The 14,216-nt window shown below is 37.3% G+C and overlaps 1 protein-coding gene across 1 annotated transcript in view; it reads right to left on the reverse strand.

Annotated features, from left to right (window-relative positions):
• The window catches only part of CFAP47 (cilia and flagella associated protein 47), a 544,336-nt gene that overhangs the window by 518,575 nt on the left and 11,545 nt on the right, over positions 1-14,216 (reverse strand). Inside the window, exons 3-7 of the mRNA XM_081794138.1 lie at positions 14,072-14,187; positions 6,283-6,421; positions 3,835-4,063; positions 3,249-3,409; positions 1,239-1,366 (exon numbers count right to left, since the gene is read on the reverse strand). Of these exons, the coding sequence (XP_081650264.1) occupies positions 1,239-1,366; positions 3,249-3,409; positions 3,835-4,063; positions 6,283-6,421; positions 14,072-14,187 (773 nt within the window). The remainder of the gene's footprint in view (positions 1-1,238; positions 1,367-3,248; positions 3,410-3,834; positions 4,064-6,282; positions 6,422-14,071; positions 14,188-14,216) is intronic.

A 14,216-nucleotide genomic window follows, 5' to 3' on the forward strand; every position in this document is an offset into this window, starting at 1 on the left:
GGGACAGGTTATGGGGAAACCAGGAGGGTTTTTCTGGACATGTTAGGTTTGAGATGCCTAGTAGATACCCAAGTGGAAACGTCTGCTAGATCACTTAATGTATTTACAAGTTTAGAGTAAAGATGAAGGAGGAAGTCTTGGAGGTGTGAGGGGAGAAGGGAAGGTGTGTGATACTGATCTCATATTGTGGGACCCACTAGAGGCTAGTGATTACAGATTAAAAAGTGAAACCTCATGGCATGGTTTTGTGTTTTGCGCCAGCACAATTAGCTTCCCCGGTACTGACCCAGGGTAGGCTAAGAGTTGAATTTAATCAGGTTAGAGGTTTGCCACTCAGTCACTATGGGATATGGGCCAAGAAACTTAAGTGTACAGGGAAAAAGACGATTAAATTAATGGACAAGGGAATATAATCTGGGCAATAACATAAACACGGAGTTTTGAAGACACAAGAGAGAGAAGGTAGGAACTATACATTGTGGGCTCTAATTGGATGAAAGAACAGGTTTGTAGGGAGAGCACTGTAACTAGAATCCAAAAGAAGAGTGTGTATTTCTTCAATGATGCTCTTACTAGCCAATCCCAGACTCTACATTACAGTTAATGCAAACCTAGCATCTCCATCTCCAGCCATTCAAAACCAGATTAACTTGCAAGACTCAAACAAGTCTTCTGTCTATGACAGGCAGACAGAGTTCATGTCACAAACCATGACACAAGTAGGAGCAGATACGCAACTTCTGTGCTAGGAAAACAGTTGAACCTTGCTCAATGATATCACTCATCCTGACACACAAATCTTCTGGACTCATCTTTCTAGATTCAATCCCTCACCTGTCTCTATCTTTATTTTCTCTTTGATCTGTCTGGCTAAGCTGAACTCCCAAGTCTTGCTCCATTTTTCCTCACTAGAGCCCATCTAATATTGCCTAAGAATATAAAAAGGGCAACGCATCTTGATACATAGCCTGCAAGGCATATGCACGCTAGATATCATGTTTATCTAATGTCATTTAAAAATTATAAAGTCATCTAAATTCTAACTTGGAAAATTTTTATGGAAATGATTCTGAGGTTGACTTCTTTCTTAACATGTCACAAAAGACATTAAGATCCCTTGAATGTTTGCATTTTTGTTCTATTCAGTAATATTTTTATTGCCTCTACAAATATTATGTAAAAACTTTTAAACAATTTAAACTGTACATATTTGATGCTTATGTTCATTTTGTACTTACTTTTGATAGTTTTATTGTTATCATCTCTCAGAAATCCATCTTTACTTCCCACAGACTCAAATCTCAAAAAAAGAGCATAGTCTTGCCTATGTGAAGGCTCGCAATTCTTTTTACCATCAATAATTAGCCTGTAAAAAATTACAGTCAATTTTTTTTTAATTTTTCTAATGTTTATTTATTTTTGAGAGAGAAAGAGAAACAGAGTGCGAGCATGGGAGGGGCAGAGAGAGAGGGATATGCAGAATCTGAAGCAGGCTCCAGGCTCTGAGCTGTCAGCACAGAGCCTGATGCAGGGCTTGAACTCACAAACTGTGAGATCATGACCTGAGCTGAAGTTGGACACTTAACTGACTGAGCCACCCAGGCGCCCCTACAATCAATTATTTTTAAAGCAAAGATGATACACTCTATTACCTCTCATAAGGGATCAATACAATCCTTAAATCTATGCAAACGATGAAAAATCAGTAAAGAAAATCTAACTGTGATCCATTTTCCAAAATTACTGCCCAGGATATAGAGACCCGCCAAAAGAAGGCCACAAAAATGGAAAGATTCCGAAAATTAGTTCATGACAACATTTGCAAGTCAAAAGTAACTTAAATACAGTAAGTTGTCAGGGTCCAGCTGCAATGCCACTTTCTATGTAAAGGATTTTCTTTCCAGGCTGAGTTCATTGCTAATTAAGAACTCTGTTCAATTCTCTACAATAGTCTTTCTTACCCCTGGGTGTAACCGCAAACCTCTGTTCCTTATCTGTCTCCTCCTGTGGCCTAAGCACATATTGCTAGCCACACTGTCCACATTCTTAGAGGAGAACAAGATTTGTAACAGTCAAATCTCATCAGAGGAGGAAAGGAAAGGAAAGGAAAGGAAAGGAAAGGAAAGGAAAGGAAAGGAAAGGAAAGGAAAGGAAAAAGACCAAAGTGAGAGATGGGTTACTTCATAGACGTAAGTAAACTGTCTTTACTTGCCTTACCTAGAGGCTAACTTTTTTAGCAGTGGGTACTCAAATATACACACAAAAATAGGCTGATGTGAAATATTACAGAGATGCAAATAGCACACTAAAAACTTATTTAACTAAGACTTCCAATCATACTCATACCTATGAGTTTATGCTAGACTCTCAAATAAAGTTAACATGCTGCCATGAAAAAAAACAGAATTTCAAAGATTGTGTATTCAAGAGAATCTTACACATTGACCAAAGAAATCTCCCGCAGGCAGATACGACTCAGAAGGCAATTACAGATCGTACAAATAGAACCAACAATTACTTGATTACCCTCTTTAAATTAAAACACAATTCAGTCCTCTACAATTGATATCAACATCAAGTGGCTCTGTGGCCAGAGAGAGAAGTACATTGAACATTGCCTTCTCACAAAGGGAAGCATACAATTGGATCAGTTATTACCGCACACGGCAACCACTCAAGTAGAGCTGAAGTTGCTAGTCTATGTTTAAAACAGCATTTCCAAATATATTTTCAAACTAAATAACCAAACCAAGTACACAGAATTATAAAAAAATAGATACACTGGCAAAAGTACTAAAAGTCTGTATGAATTTCAGCAAGTAAGTATGGTTGATTCCAGCGGCTGCTATAGGCTTAATATTCATGCTACTTGGCAAATGTTCTGCTGTGGCAAGAGCATCCTCTTTGGAGGCCCCTGCACATGCGCCGTGCCGCTGGCATCACCTGACTATTCCTACAAGGACAACCAGGTCTTGGTTGCACAGACTCATTTGGAACCATAGTCAAAAACAACACAAAGCTTCCACTCCTACAAGGTCTGGAACAATTCACAATCTAACATGAAATATTTAGAACAAAATTTTTAAATATTGGAAATTATATTAACCATGTTTGAAATGTTTAGAGCCGTAATAAGAAAACACTGATTTGCACATTCTGACAAGTTGGACTCTTACAATCAATGTGATGAACGTCTGATTGATACACTTTCAATTAATAACAAACACCAGAATTGAATTTTTGCTTACTTTGGGCTGAAACAAAATGTAATTATGGTCTTTTGATAAGGTAGCAACCTCCCTTCATTAGGAATACAGGAGATAAAAGTGGTAACATCTATGTTCTTTATTCGGCTTAAGTAAGGGAGATTATTTAAAGCAACATCTGTTCTTTGTTGAATATTAGTACCCTGTAATATAAAATCAGAAATACAAAGAATATTAAGGCAGAACACAAATAAAATATTTCAAGAGGAGATCATCAAATGGAAGATCAAGGATATGTAGGTCTTTAACATATATAAATTTGACCAAGGCACATTATAAAATTTTAAAAACTGTTAAAAAATTCATGAGAACAGAAATCCCCACAACCAGCTACTAATCTATAAGAAGCATTTGTCTGGTGTACTTCAGATATATATTACTATCAATGTTAGTTTAATTTACAGAATTGTTTGAGGTTATCCTTGAAGACACATGAAAGGGAATCCTATCTATCTGCACATTAAAACATACTTAGAATAATTTAACAGCTTTTTGGTTATTAGTAAGTTCAAAACAATCTGTTTCAAAACATAATGACTGATCTTCCCCTGTTACACTGTTTACTTACCAGTTCTTCTCCAACTGAATCATCCTGTATTATGGCCACCCAATTTATGGGTTCTGGGTTATTATTGTACAGAAGTGCATGTTCAATTTTTGAAGTTCCGAAGAAAACAGAACCAAAGTGTATGCATTCCAACTTCTTGTCACCACTCATGTTTAGCAATTCAATAATCTGTTCAACCACATGAGCTTTGACCCTCAGGAGCATATCTGGACGACCTTGCAAACTTACTCTACAAGATAATAAATTATACATGTATATCTTAAGTAGAATTTTATATACTTAATTTTTGTAAGTATTTGGATCAACAGAAATTTTATAAAATCACATTATAATTAAAATTCAAAGGCTTAAGAGCAGTTCCTTTCACGTACATGCCAGAGAATGTCATGTCCTTCTGTCTGAATCTGCACAGTAGAACGGCATACATACAAACCTAATTCATTGTCCCCAAGAAACAAGAGAGTTGGAAAATAATCATATGAATTGACTCCAAAAAAGGACTTACTGCAAGGTCCATATCACCAATTATTTCATAAACACTAGAATTAGATGGGATGATTTAGATGTCCACCTATAGTTCTAGAATTCTGAGATTCTTTTCTAACTCATCCCACTCTCCCAAGTCCAACAGCCAACCTCATCCCCATCCTAATAACCCAATTCTCTATGAAGCAAAGTATGTCAGCAAAATCCCACTTGTTTGCTGAAATGAAGATCCCGCCATAAAGCTTCACTTCCCAGACTGATTTCAATTCCCTTTTGAAACAGCCCATACATGCACATTTATCCCCCTCTGGCATAAATGCAATCTTCTTAACTCTCATCCCATCAAATACCTCACATAACTGACCACTCCACAACCATCACTCAAGTCCTTATCTTACACTACATCTCCATCACGTTGGCGGTGGCTGATACCATCTATGCACATCTCTCCTCCCTTAGCTTCCTTGACACCATACTTTGCCAGTTTCCTTCTAACTTATTCAGTCTTTATCTTTTCATTCTCCTAAGACTTGGATATTTTATATATTCCATGAATAATGGTGTCTCTCTCCCACTCTTTTATACTCTATCCTCCTTGTCAAAGTTGTTTTCGACTTCATGCTTCATCTACAATTTATCCACTGACAATCCTTAAGCCAATATACCTAGACAAAATTGCTTCTGGGACTCAAGGTAGGTAAATCTAATAGGCGCCACAGGATTCTGCAAAGCAAATTAATTCCCACATTTTAAACCTGAACTCAAGATCCCCTCCCACAGACCTGTCCTTCCCCTTACCTTCCCTTTCTATAACCAGTCACTACATCTAGTTAAATCTGCCTCCATAATATTTCTCCAATCTGCACACTTCTCTCCATATGCCTGATTTGTACCTTAGCTGAGGTCTTCATCACTTCCCTTCTGTTGTACCATTACAGTTTCTAGTCAGGCTACCCCTCCACATATGTACTCCCTGATTTGTTTTGTCCACTGTTATCAGCACAACCTTTCTAAATTGCAAACTAATCACCACACTCCCATCTTAAAATCTTCCTGAGATTCCACAGCCTTCACAATAAAACCTAAGCTTCTATCAGGGCTCACAGATGTTTCTCGAACTTTTTTTTGGCTGTGACCTCCAGCAAGACTTGTACTTACACTACAAGCACACACACATGTACACACATGCATACACAGGCACACACACACACACATACCCAAAACAAGTTTTGCAAAACATTTGTCCTTACTATATGACATGCATTCTGCTATTTTCTATTTCACTGTTTTGATACTGGTGGTGACCCATTATAGTGATTGTACATGCCACTAATGGACTGAGACATACAGCATTAAAAAATGCTGTCCTATGAGGTCCTTTACCAGACCCTGCACCATTCTGGTCTCATCTCACATCACTCCTCACCTCCATCTCTGCCTTTACATCGCCTCAGCTCTCTCAGTGTCTAACACCATCTATTCACCTCCAAGATTTCAAGTCTTCTACTTGCTCTGTCTGAAATTACTCTTCTAACCCAACCCCATCACCAATACCCACCACCCCATACGTGCATGCACGCACGCATACACACACACACACACACACACACACACACACACACTCAGCTCAGATCACACCACGGCTCTCTGCCTGGCTACTTCCTACTCACCAATACTTCTTTGGGTATGCTATCACATCCTTACTGGAGCCCTTTCCTGATCTATTCCTTCACTCCCATAAAATCCAAACCAGGAGCCCCTGTTATGTGTACCCATAGGCCATCCTCTGGCTCTTCCCATTTTTGAGTCTCCCGTGCTTGGCAAACAGTTGAGACTCAATGAACAAATGTTGACTGAAAGAACAAAGAAGCTAACGTACATTCAAGACAGTAGGCATATCTGAAGAGTAAAAAAGGAAAGTATTAAGTACTACATTAGAATTAAGAACCATGGTATACTTACTTTGCCACTTCATTTACAATTCTGGGCTGGTCTGCACACAAATCCACTTTAACAATCACTGATGACTTGGACTCCACAACACCATTACTTGGAAAAATGACAATGGGCAATTGGCCCTGGTATTCTGTTTTAAATGTACCTAAGGAGAACAAGAGAAGATGGTTTACATCTGGATCCATACAGTGTTACATTCACATTCTTAATAAGGGTCAGATATACATTACAGAGTATACAGTCTATCATGGACCAAGAATCACAGTTTTAATTTTAAGTTTAGTCTCTGGGGTCACCCAACAGATGTGAACTGATTGTTAGGACTCAAGCCTCATTGATAGTTAAAATATACTGTCTGCTTACAAAGTTCAGACACTTACGGTAAGAATTTTGTATATGTTAGTCTGTATAATCCTCAGAGTGCTTCTGTGATATAGGTTTAATCATTAACTCCATTTTATAAATAAGGAAACAGAAGCTTAGACTGGTTGAATGATTTATCCAAAGACACAAGTATTATGGTAGATTAAACTGTGACCCCAATTCTTGACCTTTCTCTGCATCTTACCATTACACTACCATGGACAAAATATGTTTTCCTACCCCTTGATGTTGGGCCTGATGATGCAATTCGCTTTGGCCAATAGCATGTGGGTAGAAGGGACAACATGCCATCTCCAATCCCATATGTTCTCTTGCACTTCTACCGTGTAAAGTACTTAAGTAGCTACTGTCCCTATGGCCTGTGCTTCACAATGAGCACATGTGGAGCAGAGCCCCCAGCTGACTCACAGACTTGCAGTAACAGAACATTCCTGACTGCCTAGGTTTGAAGCAGAGCTACCCAGCAGAGCACAGCTTAGATGAGTTGAATTCTAGCCATCCTGCATATAAATAAACAATTAAAAACTAATTGCCTTTTTAAGATACAGAATTATGGGGTGGTTTGTTACATAGCGATAGCTGACTACTACAGTTAGAAACTAACAGAGCTTGGATTTTCACTTGGATACTTCTGACCTAAGGGCTCACACTCATAGCCATTGTCAGTTGTTGTTTTTTTTTTTTTTTTAAGATTTATTTATTTAAGTAATCTCTGCACCCAATGTGGGGCTCGAACTCAAAATCCCCAGATCAAGAGTCACATGCTCCGCTGACTCAGCCACCCAGGCACCCCATCACTTTTTGATAAATGAATTCATGCAGTTCACACAGGGAAAGAGTAAAAGGAATGTGTTTCTAAGAATCAAATAGCATATGAGAAGGAAGTTACAAATATGTCTTATTCTCTTATTCTGAAAACAGAAACAGTGCATAATTTGTAGTAATGTTTAGTACGTGTATTAGAGCATGCAGTCCCTGAGATCACACATTATGTCTTCCTCATCTCTGTGGTCCTAGCACTGCACACAGTGCCTAGCACCAAGCGGGGTGCTCAAAATATGCCCAACAAATGGAAGTAGCCAGTCATGTTTCCTTAATGTGCAATATAAATATTATACAATATAAACACAAATGAGCATGCTGCTAACATGAACAACTTGGCAAATTCCCAATTTACCAATTTTAAATCACATTTGATGAAATTTTCAAAAATGATTCATTTAGCTTAGGAAAATAAAATATTAGCATCATAAAAATACTGAAAATATAAGAAAGGTAATAAAACTTTTTTAAGTACAGAAATGATCTGATGGAAAAGGCAAACAAACTCACAGTAACAAAATTTGTTAATCCAATCACTTCAGACAAGTGCTAAGAACAATCTTTAAGGGTGTTTTTTTTTTCTGTTGTAAAACAAAAATTTATAAAATTATATCTGTTTCAAATAAATATTATTGACTCAATTCTCCAGAAAAGGCACATTATGTGAGTCCAGGTAAGGCTGAGTCAGTGAGATAGTTCCTATATTGTAAGCACTTTGATATAATTTGACAAAAGAATTTTAAGTATTTCAAAAGTTTATTTTAGGAACAACCCAAAACTGAAAGAACATTGTTCAGTCTTCTAAATATATTAAGAGTGGCTACACAAACACTAATGCATCTTATATAACTTTAACACCACTAGTAATAAAGAAATATTTGACTTTTATTTTTAAAAAACTAACAATAAAAGGACATCAGCTTAAAGGAAGGGTGTCATTGAAGAAAGGATGTTACAAAAGGAATTTCTGTCATCAAATTCTCATTTCTTTTTAGATAGGACCCTGGCTGATGTTCGGAGAATGAACTAGAAGGAGATAAGGGATTTCAGAGAAATCATTTCAGTTGGTTTGATTACTAAGCAAAAGATGATGATGGCCTGTTGTAGACAAGTGAGGATGCACCAGAAAAAAAGAGGATTACTGAGGTAATTAGGAAGTGAAGAGACAGGATTGAGTAACTGACTAAGGGGGTAGGAGGTGAAAAAAAGGAAGAGGTCAAGGATTTTGTTAACTTTCTGACAGGCCCAAGTACATGGTGGTGACATTTAATTAAGAAAAAGAGATAAAGAGATAGAGAGAGAGAGAGAGAGAGAGAGAGAGAGAGAGAGAGAAGTTTTGGGGGAAAGGCGAGGACTTTGGTTTTAGATGTGTTAAGTGTGAGAAACCTGAAGGAAATGTAAAGTGTGGGATAGAGCCCAGTGAGGTAACAGGAATGAGAGTGATTGCCTAAGGGAGAGCGTATAGACTGAGGTAACATGTGGGTGGGCCTAAAGCAAATCCTAAGAAACACTCACATTTAAGGAACCCAAAACAAAGGGACAGCAATCCACAAAAGAGAACTGAAGGGAGGCAGTAGGAAAAAAAATAATTCTAACATCAAAATCGAACATTTATTGAACACTTAATATATATCAGAGTGTGTGCTAAGTATTTTATCAATTACCATCCCAATTGTAGGAGGCAGGCACTATGTTTATCTCTACAATGGATGTCCAGGAAGTGTAAATACTTGCCTAGGGCCTCCTAGCCAGTAAATGTTACAAGCAAGATTTGGACCCTAGAAGACCTCACTCCAGAACCTGAACCTCCATTTTATATAAGCCAGTGAGGAGCCATAGAAGCCAAAGTTTTGGCTTTTGTGTTTTGTTTTGTTTTGTTTTTTCAAGACACCAGGGGCCAACTGTCTGAAATGTTGCTATTTAAGTCATGTAAAATAAACACTTAGCCTTGTCCACTGATGTGATTTAGGGAAGCACATGGCCTGCGAGGCTACCTACAGCTGGGACTGAGATGACGGTCCTTTGAACAGATCTGTGTTTTTTGAATGAGACTTGCTTTACCTTCTCTAGAGAAGGTGATTAAGTATACATGGTTACCTTGCCTTTATCCTTCCAAAATACTTTTAGAAACTATGAAGTAGATTTTCATGTAAAAGTATTTTTAAGATCAAGCCAGGGCACACAGTCTAGTTTTATAGGATGCTAACCAAAAATCAAGAGTCACATACCCAAGGTCATTGTTATTTCTTATGTATTTTTTTTTTTTTTTTTTTTTTTTTTTTAAGGCTTCCTTGGGTCTAAGCATACCAAGGATAAACCAGTCTCCATGTCTCCAGATGACTGTTTTGGAGACTCTTCAGAATGCTCATAGGAGATTAAGCAGGTTACTTCTAAGTTGAATAACCTTTCATTGAAAGCTTAACAGTTTATTTTTATTTTTATTTTATTTTATTTATTTATTCACTTATTTTTGAGAGAGAGATAGAGAGCACAAGTGAGCGAGGGGCAGAGAAAAAGGAATAGAGAATCCCACGAGGTGTAGAGATGGAGAGAGAGAGACAGTGTGGAGCCCAGAGTGGGACTTGAGCTCACCTGAAGTGGGGCTCGAACTCACGAACTATGAGATCGAGACCTGAGCCGAAGTCAGATGCTTAAACGACTGAGCCACCCAGACACCCCTGTTTTTTTATGTACTAAAATGACAAATCATTTTTTTCTTTTATAATATCCTGGTCCAATTATTTTTAAAGAATTTTTTTATTCAAGTACAGTTGACATACAATTAACGATTCTTTACTCATACTGAGAGATCACTGAACCAAATCAATTACACAAAGGTTTATTGAATGTCTGTGATATACCCAGCATTGTATTATGTAAGAAACTTATACTGCGATTCCATGACATCAGTTTCCAAGAAAACAAACAATATGTGTTGAGAATAAGTAGTGTGTGTTTCTCTGAGTAGTTAAGGAGGATCTCAAGGACCAGTACTGGACTTTGTCCAATTTAGCAAATTTCCTGGTTAACAGATGATGGTAGGCTTTTCTAGACAATTGAGAGTAGAGAGATGATGCTAATGATCAGGGGAAGGGGAAGAGTGGGCATTAAGAGCAACAGAAAGGTCATATAGCTAGGGCAAAATAACCCAAGTAAACCTAAAGTTTGAGGAGTTCTAAGGTAGCTGTTCAAACACGGAAATGGTATGTGAAGATCACACTAGGGACTTTAAAGACTGTTCTACATGATACCACGGGAGTAGAAAATGTCTTTGCAAATATTCAAGCTTACTGAGGGGAAAAGGGAAATGATTGCAATTCCACACATGTTAAAATAATAATGCTTTTTCCATGATGTTCTTTAAAAGGTAAAAACTGAGAAACAACAAAACCAAAGAACAGAACATGGAGTTCACCAGCTCACAAAGTACTAATAATAGAGACTTATCTTAAAGACAGAGCCACGTCTTCAGAATGAAAAGACAAGCACTAATTTGCACAGTTGGGAGTAAACTTAGCAAATATTCTTATAGAGGGCCAGAAAACAAAATGTATTCAACAATATTTGGCTAAATCCATGGATAATTATTCCATAATGGGCTATAAAAATAAAAAATCATGAAGTTGTTACATGGATCAACTAATAACCCCAGTGTCACTACCAGAGAGAGAAAACAAAGCCGTACCTACCATGAATCTGCTGAGTGTGGCTTTTTAATGTCCTCTTAAGTATGCATATAAATGTATAAACATTTGATCTTTGACTCTAAAACTATAAAATATTTGTCACAAAAAATCCTTTTTAAAAACTGTATTAAAATCATCCTTGGTTGCTAAATCTTTTTTCTGCCTAAGTGTTTTTCCTCATAAAAATACACTGTTATTCTCATGAATATTTATATACTGTGCCAGTAGGTAATAAGGACTTTATGACACCTTACAGTAACCTGCTACTGTGAATATAAAACATAAAATCAATTTTGCTAATGGTGGAAAAATAATATTCGAGTCAGAGAATGAGAAAGTCAACACTAAGAAAATGTGTTTTATTGATAACAATTTGTAAGGTAATAGTAATTAACATTTCATAGTACTCAATTATAATTTATAGAATGGGGGCATCTAGGTGGCTTAATCGGTTGAGCATCCAACTTTGGCTCAGGTTATAATCTCGAAGTTCACAAGTTCGAGCCCCACGTCAGGCTCTGTGCTAACAGCTCAGAGCCTGGAGCCTGCTTTGGATTCTGTATCTCCCTCTCTCTCTGCCCCTCCCCCACTCACACTCTGTTTCTCTCTGTCTCAAAGATAAATAAACATTAAAAAAAAATTTTTTAGGGACGCCTGGGTGGCTCAGTCGGTTGAGCGTCCGACTTCGGCTCAGGTCATGATCTCGCGCTCTATGAGTTCGAGCCCCGCGTCGGGCTCTGTGCTGACAGCGCAGAGCCTGGAGCCTGTTTCAGATTCTGTGTCTCCCTCTCTCTCTCTGACCCTCCCCCATTCATGCACTGTCTCTCTCTGTCTCAAAAATAAATAAACGTTAAAAAAAACTTTTTTTAATAAAAAATAAATAAATAAAAAATTTTTAAATATAACTTACAGAATGTAGTATTCACTACAAATAATATGCACACACAAAATATTAATACAATACTAAAAGCCAATGTGGATTACTTTTCTTAAAATGTCTGGGTCTAGATCTGAGGCTTATTTTTATTTTATTAAGTAAAATAATACTAAATATTCTTTTAAGATTTTTTTGTAATTTTGTTTTGAGAGAGAGAGAGAGAGAGAATGAGTGAGGGAGTGGCAGAGAGAGAGGGAGACAGTGAATCCAAAGGAGGCTTCAGGCTCTGGGCTGTCAGCACAAAGCCTGACACAGGGCTCTAACTCACAAACCACAAGATCGTGATGTGAGCTGAAGTCGGACGTTCAAACAAATGAGCCACCCAGGCGCCCTAAATATTAAGATTAAAACCATATATATTCATTACTTACAGTTTTTATACATAATAAAAATGTACAGTTTGGTGATATTTTATAATAAAGAAAGGATATGATCAAAACTTTGCAGGATTTGGAACGGACAAGTTAAGAAAGATTTTTGGAAAATAAATAATAAAAACAAAATTCTCTCAATTATATACCACTACTCTAAAATATAACCAGACAGTCTAAAGGACCATACAGCCTACAATCACTAGCCATGAGAGGTTCTATCTGTAACACTGGAGTCAGACCACAAACGAATCTAATATTCTACAAGCCCACAGGCACCAAAAACTTAAACATTTAAAAAATTAAAGCATGGAAAATTCAAACAAGTAACATCCGGTGAGGAACAATGATCAGTTTTATTTGTTTAACCCCAGGAAGAAATCAGTCAAGTGACAAACTGACTTTGTTATTGTTTTTTTTTAGTTTATTTAGTTATTTTAAGAAAGAGAGAGAAACAGTGCAAGTGGGGGGGGGGGGGGGGTTGACAGAGAGAGACAGAGAATCCCAAGCAGGCCCCAAGGTGTCTGCACAGAGCCCAAAGCAGGGCTTGAGCTCATAAACTGTGAGATCATGACCTGAGACGTAGAGTCAGTTACTTAACAAACTGAGCCACCCAGGCATCCCCTACCTTTGTTTTAATAATTCTCATTGCTAAAACAGCCACAGAAAATATCCTCACTTAATGTAAAAGAGGTTTGGATTTAAGACCAGTTTTATGTATTCAAGATGCAATCTCATAAAAAAATGCCCTCTCTGTGTGGACCTGGTCCTCATGTCAGCAATGGAAGCCTTGCCACCCCAGATCCTTAGTATCTAATGAGGACAATGAAGGGTAAGTGATTTTATACCTACTCTATACCATCAATGAATAGTGTGCATGAACACACACACATACAGACACACAAGCCTTTATGGAAACTCTTAGGTCACAGTAAAAATCTCGAGAAATAATCCCATCTAGAGAAGAGAAAAGCATCTACTCTCTGAACAAAAAGTTAGTAAGAGCCTTCTAGGGACCATCATGTGAATTCAAAGTTGAATACGAAAGAGAAAAAAAACAAATAGGTATTGAGTGCATATGATAAGTCAAGTGCCACACTAAAACCTTAGGTACATACATAATTAACCATAGTTCATTTTATTAACCACAGTTTATAAATGAGAAATATCAAGTTCAATGTCCTAAAAGATACTTGCCCCAGATGACACAGCTAGTAATGCATTGTGCCCTGATTCTATCCCTGGATGGCTCACTCTAAGGACTATGTCACGCCCTTAACACCATCCTGCCTTCTGTCCACAGGGAGATCACCAGTCACCTGGGAGTCAGGCTGTTAATCAGAATCATAGGGAGATGGATTCATCTTTCCTGAATTATTATCTATCATTTATAGTAATCCTGTTTAAGGGCCTTCAGTTTTGAGCTATTTCAAATGATAGACACCTTACGGGGAGAAGGAATGAATACGAGTATCCATTAATTACACAAAGTATACATTTCAAATAATACCAACTTATAAATTAATTTATATAACATTAAATTATATATATATACACATATATATAAATTAATTTATATGACAGAAAGTATTTACCTGGAGCTCTGCCATGATTAATGATATTAATCTCTTTACAATATACTTTGCTATTGGCAACCAATGTGCCAAAATTAACTTCTGACTCAATTTCCAATTGACAGGCTGGAATCAACCTAGGAGAGGAGAAAAGAGGACAACATAA

This window comes from Panthera onca, chromosome X, assembly GCF_046562875.1.
Source record: "Panthera onca isolate mPanOnc1 chromosome X, mPanOnc1 haplotype 2, whole genome shotgun sequence".
Classification (NCBI taxonomy): domain Eukaryota; kingdom Metazoa; phylum Chordata; class Mammalia; order Carnivora; family Felidae; genus Panthera; species Panthera onca.